The sequence below is a fragment of the Amblyomma mixtum genome, chromosome 5 (assembly GCF_055824585.1).
Source record: "Amblyomma mixtum isolate Tamu chromosome 5, ASM5582458v1, whole genome shotgun sequence".
Taxonomy (NCBI): Eukaryota; Metazoa; Arthropoda; class Arachnida; order Ixodida; family Ixodidae; genus Amblyomma; species Amblyomma mixtum.
This window is the reverse complement of record NC_143016.1, coordinates 71,466,194-71,482,147: the sequence shown is the minus strand read 5'-3', so window position 1 is coordinate 71,482,147 and position 15,954 is coordinate 71,466,194. Positions and strand designations below refer to the sequence as shown.

The window sequence follows — 15,954 nt, the reverse complement described above, 5'->3', positions numbered from 1 at the left end:
GTCAACAGTCCATGCAGGTTTTGTGGGCTATGCTGCCAGTTTGCCACGGCACAGTGCCTTGGACGGAAAGTTTATATAATACTGCTGAGTACGGACTGCGCCTCATGCGAGCAATTAACCAGGAGTAAGGCTCATGAAACTGACCTGACAAGCATCGCATTTGGGTACCAGAGTTTGCACATGGGCTCAGAGATGTCGCAATAGAGTGCTCTGGATTATTTCGATGCCTGTGGTTCCTACCTCGAGTATGCTACGCTATGCCAAAATGCTACTATGTCCCGATGGTGTATTCACACCCATTTGATGTTTAGTAGTTTCTGCAGTGATCTTACAAGCACATCCTTAGTGGAAACCACAGAGTATTGCACGGCATAGCTCACAGTCACGCTCTCAAAGCGTCAACATCGGCCAGGCGACAATGAGACAGAAGTGGTGGGGCATGCAGTCTCTCGCACAAGGCACTGTTCATGAGACCCACACTGTGACGCTTGTCGGATGTGACCACGAGAGCTACAGTATCTAAGCGTGGGTTTCACTAAAGCTTGCAAAGTGTGGGCCCCGAAACAAGAACGTCAAACATGCTGCGGCGTCTACAGGCTACAGGGAACAGGTCCTTCCATACGTAGCGTCAGCGTTGGTGCGCAGGATCTTTCGTCGAGGGTAAACACTCTGGCCGAATATGCTCTGCTTAATAGAACGTAAGAGGAGTGCCAATACACTATAGCTTTCGCCGCCGCGGTGGCTCAGCGGTTATGGTGCTCGGCTGCTGACCCAAAAGACGCGGGTTCGATCCCGGCCGCGGCTGCTAGAATTTCTTTGGAGGAGAAATTCTAGAGGCCCGTGTACTGTGCGATGTCAGTGCACGTTAAAGAACCCCAGGTGGTCGAAATTATTCCGGAGCCCTCCACTACGGCGTCTCTCATAGCCTTAGTCGCTTTGGGACGTTAAACCCCCATAAACCAAACCAAACACTACAGCTTTCCCTGTGAGCTTTTGGGCGCGTCAGGTGTGACCAGAAATCACTGCTAGGCTGCAAAAGACAGGAACAAGCTCGCATACCTCCACATATAGTGTCACCATTTCTCATTGCGGGTATCGCAAAATCGTTGTAAATTTTTTATTGTACGACTGGAGAAGACTCCAAGCTCGAAATTTCTTCTCGCTCCTGTGGAGGAGTTGGACGGGTGCCAGAGGGCGGAAGAGGGACGATGTAGAAACCGAAATTTGTAAATTTTACGGCCACGTGGCAACATTAGATCACATAATTTGGAGATGCGTTCGTGCCCCAAGGCACAACGCGATTAAAACTAGCGATGAATGGGAGACCACGCTGAGAAGCTCCGACGAAATAACTCAGCGCTTCGCCGTCCGCCTGGCGGCCGAGGCTGAAGACCTCTTTTCTTAGACGGGACTGGATGTCCTCCGGCCGCGGGGCGACAAACTGCCTCCCCGGACGCCTGTGTGCGGACCCGGAGGTGGCTGCCGCGCCATATTCGGCGGAAATAAATGTTCTTCCTCCTCCTCTATTGTAGCTTCCCTTCCAACGACATCAGCACGGATATACTTCAAGAAGCAGCACATGAGTGCCGTTTGTTGACCAGAGAATAAGCACTCAGTCTCCATCCATGCAACAGTTTTCCTCCACTGGGTTGGCGAAGAGTGCAGGCTTTGGAGAAAAGCTGAAAACTGCACAAACTTGAGAGACATAGAATTTTCTAAAGCATCCGGCACGAAAAGTACAGATGGCGAATTCAGATTCTATTTTGTTGTAGTCAAGAGGCCGCATCATCATCATCATAACTTTTATTTTAGGCAGAGGAGTTTGGGGCTCACAGACCCCTGCACCTTCTTTGAGGATAAGGGTTCTCCCAAGCTGATAATATTGCCAGCCACAATACGCGAATAGTCCACGACAGACAGTAAGCCTGATTAACGTTTTTGGATAACTTCTTTTTTAATATTCATATTGTCAATATTTTTGGATGCTTCGTAGTTTGCTAATTATAAATAATCATTGTCATCACAGGTCTTTCGACCTGCGGATGAGAGACTGCGGATGACGGCCGCTTCCGTCCGAGCTTCGAAGTACTCGCTGGCATGGAGGCGGACGCGAGAAAAATCCAAGGCGGAGGGCACCCGGCTTGAACTGTGGATGTTCGACGGGCCCCCTCCATAGCGCAATGCGGATGCGCCAGGCCTCTTCTTGGGGTGGGGTGGGCCGTCTGCGTTCGTGTATCGAAACACAGCAGCGCGCACCTAGAAGTGGCCGCCTAGTGAAGCAGCACCACCGAAGCCGGCGTGTGCACATCGCTGGTCCGGAGGCAGCCATACCTGCGTAGCACGGACAGAGTGAGCGTGTCACCACGAGTACGATTTATGCGAATAAATCTACAGAAAAAAAGAAGTTTATTTAGCTGGCAATATGAGAAGTGCTATGTGTAGGGCCTTTGTTCCCTAACGTTAATTTTAGTGCAGTCGAAGCGCTTGATTTTTTTCTTTGACAGAATTGAGTTGATCTTTCTAAGCGCTGTCGCCAGAGCCAGCCACACATGTCAGAGATGCGTGCAAGATTCATGGCTCCTATTGGAAAGAATAGCTCCGGGAAGTTTCTATGCGTTTTACAGCGAAACATGTCTGTGCGGAACCCCCTTTGGAGTGCGTTGCTGAATTCTCATTGTGATCAAGCATACCTGATCAACATGACTTCTTAGCGGGAGGCTGTTTCACACAGTAGCGCAACTCATCAAACGCAGCGACAAACAGGTTGTTCGCCAAACGTACACTCAGCATGGTCGCTGAATTCCGAAGTAAGCATACCTCACACATAAACTTACTACAAATAGAAACTAGCCCCTCACTACCGGCGAACATCATGTTACCGAATATCCCCAACAACATGAACCATCTAACGACGGTAGACTCCAAGCATAAGCAATACATCAAAAACCGCACTCCGGACACATCAACATATACACAGATGCAGCATGCTGAAATCAGGTTATATTTATAGTCCTGCGACCGACATTCCTGAAACCTGTACAGCTGGTCCCTTTAGCGATCCAGCCGCATCTACCACAGTGGAAACAAATCATTATCCAAGCCACACAGAAAACCCCCTCACAAACCGTATAGCTCTACACCCCATTACTGTATACACTGATGCCGCGCAAGCATTTCTAACAGAATTCAACGTAACTTTGTCAAGAATAACCTCTCCCGTGATGTGCCGCAGGTTGGATGTGCCGAGCTACTTAAGCAAACTGCAGATACATATGTCACAATTCCGAAGGAGCCGAACTCTTCTAATAGGGGATTTCAATTTACCTGGCGTCAACTGGGAGCTGTTTCAAACATGTTCGCATCATAACCAAAGCATCGATGTCATGTTTGATATAATGCTAGCGCATTTGATTCAGGTGGTAGATAAGCCAACACGCGTACATGGTTCGAGCAGTTCTGTTCTAGATTTGGTGTTCTTAAAACGTGATATCGCTGAATATTCTGTACAAGTTGAGCAGGGGCTCTCTGATCATTATTTAGTAGATGTTAGCTTTCCTCTTTTATCGCTAAGAAACATCAAAATTCGTCGATTAGGACTTTCAAAGCTTACTCCCGTGCCAATGACGCATGCATAGTGGATTATATGGAAACCTGTCTGACTGAATTCGGTGACACTGACGCCTGCATCCTGTGGGACCGTTTTAAGCGCATGTGCCACTACTGCATTGATAACTTTGTGCCGAGCAAACGTAAGAAAGTTAACAAACAGACTCCATGGATAACGCGTGACATCATACACCAGAAGCGCAAAATAAAACGATTAAAAAAGCAGCGAGTGCAACCTGGCAAAATCAAGAAACTACAGGAGAATCTCACAGTCAGTCCGCGATTCCAAAAGTTACTATTTCAGTACGTCTCTACCAAACTTTATAAAGAACGCACCAGAAAAGTGCTGGAATTACATAACCGGAAGAAAGGCTGTTGTGTCACAGATATCAGTCAACAGTTCCATAATCACAGACCAGAGAGCCATTGCGCAGCATTTTAATACATATTTTCAAAGCGTGTTTTCGAATTCCAGTTCATGTACCCCAATAGTCGCACAGTTTCATGACACCGGAGTCAATTTTGTTTCTTATGCTGGGATATTTTCTATGCTACTCAACTTGAAAACTAAAAAAGCATGTGGCCCTGATAAAATTCCTAACATTTTTCTGCGAAGATATGCCGAATCAGTTGCAAAGTTTTTGTATGTGCTGTTTAAAGCATCCTTGCGAACTGGGAAATTGCCTGTTGACTGGAAGACCGCCCGAATCATCCCTGTACCTAAGAAAGGAGATCGTTTAATGCTGTCAAACTACCGCCCAATCTCCCTTATTTCATCTTGCTGTAAATTAATTGAACACGTCATTGCTGATCGCATAAATGAATTCCTAAATCGGCACTCCATTTTATCCAAATTTCAGCATGGTTTTCGTAAAGGATATTCAACAGTAACCCAATTAGTAACAATTGTTCACTCGATTGCATTGACCTTAGACAGTAATGGCCAAGTTGACCTAATATTTTTAGATTTCAGCAAGGCTTTTGACAAAGTTCCTCATGATAAATTAATTCTAAAGCTTAAATCTATTGGCCTTCCTGAGATATTAGTTACCTGGATTTCAAACTATTTAACTAACCGTAAGCAGTATGTCTCGATTGATGGAGAGGAATCGGGCGCTCTTTCAGTCCCTTCTGGAGTGCCTCAGGGGAGTGTACTTGGACCTTTATTGTTCTTACTATATATTAATGGCATCGTCGAGACAACTGTTCCAGGCGTTGAGATTCGATTGTTTGCGGATGACTGCTTGCTGTATAGAGACATTACATGTTCAAATCACCAGACTGACCTAAACACTTCTCTAACATCGACATGGTGCCAGGAATGGGACATGGCTTTAAACAAAGAAAAAACAAACTTCCTTCGCGTGACACGTAAAAAAATTAATTTTGAGCACAGGTATCATCTCGGACAAACACCACTACAGGAAGTTTCCAGTTTTAAATACCTGGGTGTAACATTAACTAACAATCTGTCTGGAATTCACACGTGGAAAATATCTGTTCGTCCGCCTTTCGCAAACTCTATTTTTTAAGAAATAAATTTTCCAAAGCTACCCCTCAGGTTAAACTTCTCGCGTTTAACTCACTAATCAGGCCTAAGCTTGAATATGCATGCGTGGTGTGGGATCCTTATACTAATACCAATATTAAGAAAATTGAAAGAATCCAAAGAAAAGCCATAAGATTTATTTATTCTAAATTTTCACCTTTTGATTCTCCGTCTGAGCTAATGAAATCTAACCGTATCCAACCTCTTGAGGTAAGAAGAAAAAATATTCGACGAGAATTTCTTTCCTTGCTCATAAATAACAAACTGGCTCTTGATCCTGCACCCTATTTATCGTTTTTAGCTACACGCATCACACGTCACCATCATCCCGGTTCACTTACCCTGTACTTTGCTAGAACTGACACTTTTAAATTTTCCTTTTTCCCGCGTACCATCAGTGAGTGGAATTCTCTGACATGATAAAATGTAAGCGCATAGTCACCCTGCATGCTTTTCTATTTTTAGTTTTTCTTTTTATTTTACTTGTTACCCGTGTATCTGTGTTATCTTGTTCTGCTTGGATCTGTAAGATGATCTGCAGTATGAAATAAAAAAATAAATAAAAAAATATCTGCCTCTCCCGTAAACGAGAGTAGAGTAAGCATGAAATGTTTACGGGCCTAATGTCATCTCGGTGGACACCCGAACCGCACCGTAAAGGAAGGGAGGAACGCCACCACCCGTTCGGCGCGATGCCTTGCCCTTTGAACGCAGCGCTTCTCCCCCGGATCACGTATGACAACGAAGTGTAACGTGGCATTTATGTGCTTTTTGCACGCGTTATTAGAAATCGGAAATTATAATTCCGTGCATTATCAAACCCACAGCTCCACTCATATCTTGATAAACATTGAGAAGGCACTGGCAGCAGTTATTTTTTGTCTCATTTGGAGACCAACCGGCGCTTGCATGCCGGTCGCGTAGGAGGGCTTAGAGAGTCTCGTTAAATCTCGTTGTCTCGTACGGTGCCCGGATGTTCTCGTTTCAGAGCCCGGATGACTGGAATTCAGTGCCCGGATGAGTGGATTTCAGTGCCCGGATGACTAGAATTCAGTGCCCGGATGAGTGGATTTCAGTGCCCGGATGACTGGAATTCAGTGCCCGGATGAGTGGATTTCAGTTCCCGGATGACTGGAATTCAGTGCCCGGATGACTGGAATTCAGTGCCCGGATGAGTGGATTTCAGTGCCCGGATGATGGCTCTCGGTCTCGGCGTGACGTCACCATACTGCCGACAACGGGAGCTAAAAGCATTTCATGCTTAATAATACGAGCAGTCCAGAAATTCGTGATAGACGTCGAACTGTACATCACTTCGCAGGAATAATTCGACAGTGTTTCCCAAGTAAGTGTACCCCCTTGCTTGGTACGTAATCACGAAGGGATTTAGGGAAATGATCTCGTTCATCAGCCGGCCCGAGGCATCGAGTAATGACTGGCCGCCCACAATCTCGTGGCCGAGAGGGGCAAAAGGCAACGAAGTAGAGCTCCACAAGCATCAGGTGAACGAAAAATACTAACTCAAGCGAGAGCAACGCACCTTCCTCCCTCCACTACACACATCTTATCCCACAACAGTCAAAAACGTAGAGTCTGGGACAGAAGTCTCCGGACCACGTGTTCCTCTAAAGAAACCGATAGCTCTGCTATTAGTCGGCGGCTAGAGACCATACTTGTGGAGGTAAAAGTTAAATTTTTATTCTTTCATCTCCACAAGTGCGGTCTCCAGACGCTGTCTGATAGTAGAGCTAAGCTTCGTTTGAATACGTGGTCCGGAGACTTTTGTCCCTGACTGTACCTCTTACCCTGCACATACCTTCGCGAAAAGAACTCATTTAGCTAGTGTTATGAGAAGCCATATCCGTTAGGCTTTGTTCCTTAACGTTAAGTTCCAATTGTGTGGGGGAGCTTGAGTTACTCGTTTGATTGAACTGAGTTGCCCTCTTAAAGCTACGTTCCTTCCGGCTGACTAGTCAGAAGTCATGTAGTAGCATCGTTAAAACTATATGAAGCGTGAAAAACGAAAGCCGGGGATAGTTATTGAAGAAAGGGGCAATCGGCTGAACGTTTCAAAGAGAAGAAAAAAAGAAATCCTGCATATTCGGTTACACTCCAAAGCATGAGGCATAGATACACGAGAGCGTCAAAACCACATTCTTGATCAATGCTCCAGGTTAGAGCAGTTGATTTTAACTTTGACGCAGGGGTAGAATTACTTTTACAGTGTTAACGAAAACCCGTCTGTTCACTCTCCTCCAGCAGCTAATATTTTTGCCTATTTCATATTCCGTTTCAGGATTACTGTTCTATTTGATGTCATGCTCACGATACCTGCTCACATTAGTTATACACCGTGGAAAGGTATGCACGCAGGCGTACATGCGCTTCTACGGCAGTCGCGGCTCGCAAGATATTCCTCGCGCTCTTCATATAGAGGTCTCCTGATTTGTTTGGCACAGTTTTGGGGAACCATGCGCAGTCTTCTCACTCACCGGCCACGCCAAACTCCCCAACGCTCATCGCCACCTTCCTCCCAGCGAAACTCGGGGCGCTCGTAAATGGAGCGCGGTTCGTTGCTGACGGCGAACAGCTGGGCGACGGCATGTGGGCCTGCGCTGTCGCCTTCCTCCTCGATGGGAGACTTCGCGGTCTGCTCGACGGCCGCGGCTGTGATCCATGTTGCCTGCGCCTGCGTTTATGACACCGTCGCTCCCATTACGTAAAAAAAAGAAAACTGCACCAGGGGTCTTGAGAGTTGCACGAATCCCCGAGCCTCTCTTGATGGCATGTTTGATGTGACAGCTGCAATTTGCATCCGTCACCGTATCTCACGCAGTAAAAGCAAAGCAGATGAGATGCTGCAATCAGTGATGGTGTATTTTCGAAGTCGAGAGTGCAGCCCGACCAATGGAGAACCAGGCCTTTAACTTCATCAATACTGATTAATTTATTGTCAACACTGCTGTTTTTTTTTTTCAACTCCATCGTATTGTTCTAGGACAGTCGTTTAGCCCTTAAACGGTCGGTTGACAAAATGCAAGGACAGAACAGTGAGCAAAGGAAAGAAGAAGACACGAGCACTAACTTAAAGCTACCGTTTATTCAGTTGACTCTTCCGCCGTCGTGAGTTCGCGGTTCTTGATTGTTTATCTTCCGGAGGGCTGTGCATTTTTGGCAAATTTTTTTCTTGCCCACGACAGACTACGATAGAAGCCAATTCGACTCTAAAGCACGAACCCTAAGCCTGCTACACTGTCTGCTTCAATTAGTTGCTTTGATTTATTAAACAACCCTTCTCCTACCTGAATGTTTAAGGGTGCGTTATCAAGAACAATTAGAAAAGGAAAGAAGCAGCAATAAGGAATTGAGCGGAAGTGCTGAAAAGTTTATCGCTAGACCATCTGATATTCTGCTACATAAAAATTGATTAGGTCACACAAAATTGTTTGACCTAATTTCCTTCCTGTTTTTGTATAGAGTGCAGCAGTAGTGCGCAGCTGGCGAATAAACGCATAATCCAAAAAATGTTGCTGATGAAAGTTTGGTTTGGTTTATGGGGTTTAACGTCCCAAAGCGACTAAGGCTATGAGAGACGCCGTAGTGGAGGGCTCCGGAAATTTCGACCACCTGGGGATCTTTAACGTGATCTGACATCGCACAGTACACGGGCCCCTAGAATTTCTCCTCCAAAGAAATTCGACCGCCGCGGCCGGTATCGAACCCGCGTCTTTCGGGTCAGCAGCCGAGAACCATAACCACTGAACCACCGCGGCGGCCTGCTGAGTAAAGTACAAAGTCAAGCTAAAATAGCTGATGGCTGTCGTCACCTGGGCACTTGGTGAAGGCCTTTGCGCAGCTCTGGGCTGCAGCTTTTCCTAATATCGTTGAAAAGAGTCGAGGTAGAAGTGTGCAACACATGGAAGAAATTATAGGTGCGCATTGGCACAATGCGTTACTTTTTCTATCTAATATGGTTGGATTTTGTTGCACAAGGTAATACCATCGCCATTTTACCATCATCTCCGAAGATCATCGTTGCAGGCGTGCTTTAACTAAGTGAAGCAAGCGTCTGAACGATGGCTCACAGCTTGCTTACATTACCGTTAGTTTCGCCCTGCTGCTTACATATAGAAACTTTCGAATTATTAGCTAAAAAAGAAAAGGTGGGAGATGAGACGTGAACTCATACTATTTTATAAAAATTTTACTAGACGAGATAGTGAAACTTATTCTATTGACAGTACACTGCTAACAGGAGCAGACATGATAGGCAGCGGCTAATTTCAAAGCACCCTGCAAAACCGCTGCGATGCTAAGCAGGTTAGATCTAGCTACGCCTAGCCAGCTGTGCGCTGTCAGACCACAGACAGGAGGCGAGTCTCTGCAGGAAGCGTGTTACTTCAGTGGGCGCAATGTATTCTAGCTTCTAGTTTACAGACACCTAGCCGCAGCGGTGGCTCAGTCGCTAAGGCGCTCGTCAACCAAGCCCCGGGTTCGAACCCGCACAACGGCGGCCGCGTTCGAATAGAGGCGGAACGCAAAACGCGCCCGAGTGCTGTGCGCTGTCAGCGCAGCCGGTGTCGTCGCTACGGCGGACGCGGTCGTTGCGATGCGCGTCTATTCTTTCACTCTTTCCTCTCATATCTTTCAACTCTCCTCTATCAGGACGCGGCAGCGGTTGTGGCTCAGCTCGAGCCAGTAGACATGCCCGTGCAATTTCCTCTTCATCGTTCTTTCAGTCGCAACATAAACATGTGCGCGTTAATGATCCCCAGGTGGTCGCAATTATTCGAGACCTCCACTACGGCACCTCTTTGTCTCTTTCGTTCACTCCCACTTTCCTCTCTTCCCTACGGAGCGATTAAGGTGTCCACCGAGATATGCAAGACAGATACTGCGCCATTTCCTTTCCTCAAAAACGAGCTTACCAATTTTTACTCCTACATTTTACGTTCAATAATAGATACGTTGAACTATTTCGTGATCCTTTTTGGCCCGAAACACGCGGGTTCAATCCCGGCCGCGGCAGCCGAATTTCGATGGAAGCGAAATTCTAGAGGCCCGTGTACTGTGCGATGTCAGTGCACGTTAAAGAACTCCGGGAGGTCGAAATTTCCGGAGCCCTTAACTAAGGCGTATCTCATAGCTTGAGTTGCTTTGGGACGTTAAAAACCATAAAACCGACCAACCTTCTGAGTTAGATAAATTCCAGCTGGACTGTGTTGCTCTTTGTCGAGCACTTCTGAAATACCATCGGCGAGGAGGCAACCACGGAAGAGCTGCAGAACAATTTCCGAGAAACGTTTACTCTATTTGCCTGCCTTAACAGAAAAGCGCTGCGTATGTGTCACATACCTCTGTTGTGGCATCGGGTATGTTGGGCCGTGAGCAGGGACAGAGCAGCGTGACGTGTAGGCCTTGGAGATGGCGGCGGCTGGGCATAGCGACGGCGGCGATGAACGCAGACTGAGCACTTTGCAGCTCGCTGGTGTCCACAAAGTTGGGCCGCTGACTTTCGTCGCAGTCTCCTTTGGTGGCGCCAGGCATGGCAAGCTGGCACGGGACCAGCTCTCGCATGGCTCGTGCGTTGTCAGCGTCTACGCCCAAATGGACGCCCACGGTTATGTTTTCAGTTTCGCTGGAAGCAGAAAACAAGTCAGATATTTCTTATCAGAATATTAAGGTGCCTAATCAATATCTACTAACTGGAGTGCAAGCGCTTCATTTTACAAGCTTTCGACTGGCTGCGTAAGGGTTTAAAGACTGCAGACTATGGGGAAACGATGTAGACAGCATTCGCTCCTGGGGCACAGATAACAAGAAAGTGGCGTGGGTCATTTCGGAGCAGCCGTGTCATGGAAGTGGGTAATTGCTACGCAGCTGAATACTAAAATGTAGGAACAAGTAAGGGAAAGAAAGATGAAAAATCGAAAAGGACAAAGAAGCTAGCGCAGATTTGTCTAGGAACAGCGAAAATACAGAGGATACAAAAGTTGATATACGCACTGGCACGCCACGTTGAAGCCAGTGGCGACTCGTAGTGAGCTTATAGGAGCGTCAGTCGATGCAATGTTCGCGACAGGTTTGCGAATGAACCAGGGCTGGCCTGAAATCATCAAAATCCTAATTTCATTGTCTAGCATCAGGCCGTCACAGCTACTCAGTGTTGTTGTGACTGAGACAAGGATGAAAAGGAAATTGCACGGGCCTGTCTACTGGCTCGAGCCAAGCCACCATCGCTGCCACGTGCAGATAGAGGAGAGTTAAAAAATCAGAGGAAAGAGAAAAAGGAAAGAAAAGACGCGCGTCGCAGCAACAACTGCGTCCGCCGGAGCGGACGCTGCCGAAAAAAAGATAAGCTGCCGAAGCCGCCGAAGTATTTTCTTGTCTAAGACGACTACAGATATGGCCGCTGAAATGTTCTCAACGGTTGGAAGGATAGTCTTCACTCACGAGTGGTTCACTGTGATATGATTTGCAGGGGTTCGCTTAAGGCTTAACTGAAGTGCTCAATCGCAGCGTACTTTATTTCAAAAGCTGCGAAAGCACTGTAAGGCAGCTCCGATTCTACTGAATCCTTCCGAGACGATAGCTCCTAATCACCGTCGCACTCGGGAAACCTGGCTCCATGCCATGCTGCACATCACCCTCGAATGGGTTCCAGTCGTGCGATGACGAATGCCTCACATTGAACAGGTCGCTGTCTGCATGCTCGGGAGGAACTCGCCATCTTAGATGCGACCAAGAACATAATAAGCATGGGAATAAAAAGGCCCTCTTACTTGGCGTAGGTCGTCGTGTACGATTGCTGGAGCCCAGAAAATGCAGGCTGCAGTGCACGAGAGGAACGCGCGAGCAACGTGGCGTCTGGGCGCGAGAAGAACGTGCTGCCCGAGCTGAGGAGACAGAAGGAACAGCAGCTGAAAAAAAGATGATGATGATGTCCTCAGGCTTAACGGCATATACTACCTATACGGCGGCGGATTGGCCAGGGTGCCTAGCGGATACAAAGGAACTCGCGTACAAGGAGAGAAGTATTTGGATAATTTTGTGACAGTCTAGAATTTGTACAAAAAAAATACGGAAAGGAAAAAAAAAGTGAACTATCAGTTTATTAGGGGAATCTACCATGGTGTAATTACTTAGTCGTGAGTATAATCGCGCAGTGATTTCAAAGCATATATACCTTGGCGCTTGCCCCGAAGGAAAGGAGAATCGGAATAGATAGAGGAAGCCCTAGCCGACTGAGGGGGATCTCTGAGTAAATTCTACGGAGAACAGCGAACCGCCCGCGGAAGAGTAAAAAGTGATCAATATACTGAATTTCGCCAAAAAGGTTGGTCATAGATAATACCTGTCGACTTGAATAAAGACAGCCGCCATATCCTGCAGCGCAAGGCGGTCATGGACACCTTCACATTGCCTTAAGTATTGCTGTTTTTATTGCTTTTAGCAATACTTCAGTAGGTTTCGCCTCGTCGCGTAGCCCCGGTCGGTAGGGGAGATCTCCCCCTTAGCTGCTTGTATTCTAAGACGGACTGCCACTGATCCAACACCCAAAAGAATCATTTGGGCTCCTGGCCACCAGGGCTTACGAGGTAATGAGGCCGCTGACGCGGCTGCCCGAGCGCTTACTCACCGGGCTCCTCATCCCAGCTCTTCTGGCTCGGAGACTAACCAGCCGCTGCTGCGATTCAAGGAAATTATAACGCATTATAGCGACATCCACCGCCTTTTCTCGGCCCCTGCAAAGGGGCTGAGTAAGACGGAGGAGCGAACTTTAAGGCGCCTGCAGGCAGGAACTCTACTCTGTCCTGCAATCTTAAAGCATTACAATCCTAACACGGATGGGCGATGCCCACACTGTGGGGAGACCTGTGATATCTTCCACATGGTGTGGGCATGTACTCAAAATCCCCACCTCCCCCCTTCCCCTACCCCTTCCAGAGAGGCATGGGAGACTGCCCTTCTCAACTGCTCCTCGCTTGAGTCCCAAAGGGCTCTGGTGAAACGGGCTAGAGACGGGGCATTGTCATGCGGTGTCCCGGACTAGGGACGCCGACCATGTAGCGGGGCCACTCTGTGGCTCCCAAACTCTATTTCAGTAATTAAAAGTTTTCACCACCACCACCCGGTCGGTAGATTGAACAGCGTTGCTTCAGCCGCGCTCCGCCAGATGGATGGATGGATAGAAGCGCCCCCTTTGAAATGGGGTGGTGCAATTGCCACCATGCTCAGCTTTTCTTTCTTTATATTTTTTTTATTTACTGTGTTGGCAATTCTCATTAAGATTCGCCATCATCTTTACCTACTGTTTCCTACAATTCTAACCTTATGCCACATCTCTGCTTTTCAGCCACCAATCCTCCAATCGCTTTTTGCTAACTTCCACTGCAGATTTATTTACATGACCATGAGTGACTGTGCCTGCATCGATATCCGGATGGATACCATCACATTTGATTATGAGGTGTTCAATTGTTTCCACAGATCAACCACACACTGCACATGTGTCATCTTCTTCGTTAAATTTCTGTCGGTATCTGCGCGTTCTAAGACACCCTGACTAGCTTCAAAAAGTAGGGCACTGCCTCTTTAGTTATCATAGATGGTTATCATAGATATTTATCAAGATGGCGGCGCCGAACATTGTGCTCGGTCTACGACAGATGGCGCCACTAGGAGGTACGCCACTTCTGGTCTTCGAAGCCGGCGTTAGCAGCATTGGCGCGCAGTGCATCGATGACATTGGAATGATATCGGTTAAGCGATTAGCCTAATTTCTAGCCAGACCACATAAATAACACCGAAGAGAAATTGGCCGAGTTGGGGAATCGAACAAAGTTCTCCAGAGTGCGAAACGAGCACGCTAATCACTCCGCCATGCCAACCCGATGGTTTGGGATGAACAAAGGCGCATATAGCGAATACGGTGCCTCGGTTCACTCCCATCTTAATTCCCGTTGCGGTGAGGTTCGGGTGTCCACCGCGATATGCGAGACAGATAACTTTCCTTTCCTCAAAAACCAATTTGCCGACGGCCAAGGCGTACAGCCGAACGAGAGATGGCCTTGTGTGGACGCCCTGGCAGCGTGGCGCAATGGTCATGTTACCAAATATGGCGGCGCCCATGCTGCTGTAAAGCGTCTATAAATGCGCGCTTGCCTTCGTGAAGCAAGCGCGGCTTCGGCCGCTTATCTGTTTTTATTGCGAAAGCAATACTGCTTGCACTTTTCTGCCATCGATGGAGGTTCATCCTTCGTTCCGGTGGAGCTGCGGCGCGCTTCCACATGACCGCGCGACGTCACGACAAGAGGAGAGCTGGGGACCCAACTCGTCTCATCGATGGAGGTTCATCCTTCGCTCCACCGGAGCTGCGGCGCGCTTGGCTAGTAACCATGCTACCAATTAAAGGGATCGTATAGTGATGCTCCAAGTAAGTGGGAATGAGTTTTGATAATTGCTTAATTTACCCAATTAGCCTAATTAATCTTTCCAATCAGGCTAGATAAATAAATAAAACCGAGTAGGAAATTGGTAGAGTTCGGGAATCGAACCCCGGTCTCAGGAGTGCGAGACGAGCATGCTACTACTCCGCGGTGCCTGCTTTTTTTGTCTTTATTGCCTGTTTTGACAGATTACAACAGATCATAAACATGTTCTGCGCTGCACTCTCAAACATCAAAAGCGGACATGTGTTTCAGTCGCGTGAGAAAATCAGAACTGTTTCAGGGAACACAACTCTTCCATCAACTCGATAACTTCATCGCCAAAACATAGCTCCTTGTACACTTTACGTAGATTAAATATGTTTTCTTTGAAGTAATCACGGACAGAACGCGCATCTTCATCAGTGTCGTACAGCCATCCTGCTTCGCCAAATACTGTGCAGGCCAAGCAGGAAAATTATATCATATTTATAAAGATCCGGCTCAAGATTCAGGGATCGTATACCATACGGCGTCAAGGGAAAGTCTTTCTTTATTGTACGCTGGAGCACGTCCCAAAAGAGCAGCGCATCCCAGCAATCAATAAAGACGTGTTCTATTGACTCTGGTTTGTGACACAACAAGCAGTCAGCACCCCATTATAGAAACAATCCCTTCTCCTCCATTCATGTTTTAACCGGCATCGTCCCAGTGTGTAACTTGAACAAAAACGTCTTCACACCCTCTGGCACTACCATTTTTCGTACTCTTTTTAAAACATTTCCTGCTTGGCCTCCACTATACAGACATCGATAGATTGGCTCCGGGAAGACAGAGTCAAGCAAATCTTTTAACAATTGCTTACGCGTGACATTGGAAAGATATTCCAAACTGAAGCGCGCATTAAGAAACCGGAAAGCAAAGACCACTTCTTTCAAGAACCTACTTGCACTGTATCTCATCCCGTCCACACTGGAAATAACATATATTGGCAAAGCCGAAGAAAGCCTCACTTGAATAAACGTCCGCAGGAAAGGGTCGCGTTGATTTCGAAGAAACCGAAATCTTGACACCACCTGCCTCAGGTACAAGTGTGGCAAGGAGAAACCGCCTTTTCTCAAACGCAGAAATAAATTATCACGTTTAGTCCTCTCCCATAAGGACTACCAAACAAAAACTGCGAAGAGACGATGAAACTTTTGAATGCTAAGTCGAGAGCATGAAGGACCTGCAACAAATAGCACACTTTTGAAACCAGATATACATTGCATATGTTTGCGCGCGTGAATGCAGACAGTTCCTTTCCCGACCATTTCTGTGCACGCGTGCAGAGTTCTTGAATTTTCTCCGTCCAAGAGTCATCGTTATCTT

General features: G+C 47.2%; 2 protein-coding genes across 3 annotated transcripts in view; one reads left to right on the top strand and one right to left on the bottom strand.

Moving 5' to 3' along the window:
• LOC149342617 (uncharacterized) overlaps window positions 1-15,954 on the top strand; it is a 29,553-nt gene that overhangs the window by 1,928 nt on the left and 11,671 nt on the right. The window contains exon 1 of one of the 2 annotated variants that reach the window (XM_089544991.1): window positions 6,048-6,500. The exons of the other annotated variant lie outside the window; for it this stretch is intronic. Coding sequence (XP_089401117.1) covers window positions 6,413-6,500 — 88 coding nt within the window. The 5' untranslated portion in view covers window positions 6,048-6,412. Of the gene's footprint in view, window positions 1-6,047; window positions 6,501-15,954 lie in introns of those variants that run through there. 2 annotated transcript variants of the gene reach the window in all.
• Window positions 1,903-12,079, bottom strand: LOC149342618 (uncharacterized). The gene is made up of 4 exons (XM_089544994.1): window positions 11,938-12,079; window positions 10,511-10,752; window positions 7,648-7,844; window positions 1,903-2,331 (listed from the first exon to the last, which is right to left on the bottom strand). The coding sequence occupies exons 2-4, from the start codon at window positions 10,730-10,732 to the stop codon at window positions 2,271-2,273; spliced, it is 480 nt and encodes a 159-aa protein (XP_089401120.1). The 5' UTR covers window positions 10,733-10,752; window positions 11,938-12,079; the 3' UTR covers window positions 1,903-2,270.

Excerpts from the sequence above, each read along its gene's own strand:
- LOC149342618 (XM_089544994.1), bottom strand. The coding sequence starts at position 10,732 with ATGCGAGAGCTGGTCCCGTGCCAGCTTGCCATGCCTGGCGCCACCAAA. Across the intron at positions 7,845-10,510 it reads TACCCGATGCCACAACAGAG|GCGCAGGCAACATGGATCAC; the intron begins GTATGTGACACA and ends TCATAAACGCAG. Across the intron at positions 2,332-7,647 it reads TGGGGAGTTTGGCGTGGCCG|GTATGGCTGCCTCCGGACCA; the intron begins GTGAGTGAGAAG and ends CGTGCTACGCAG.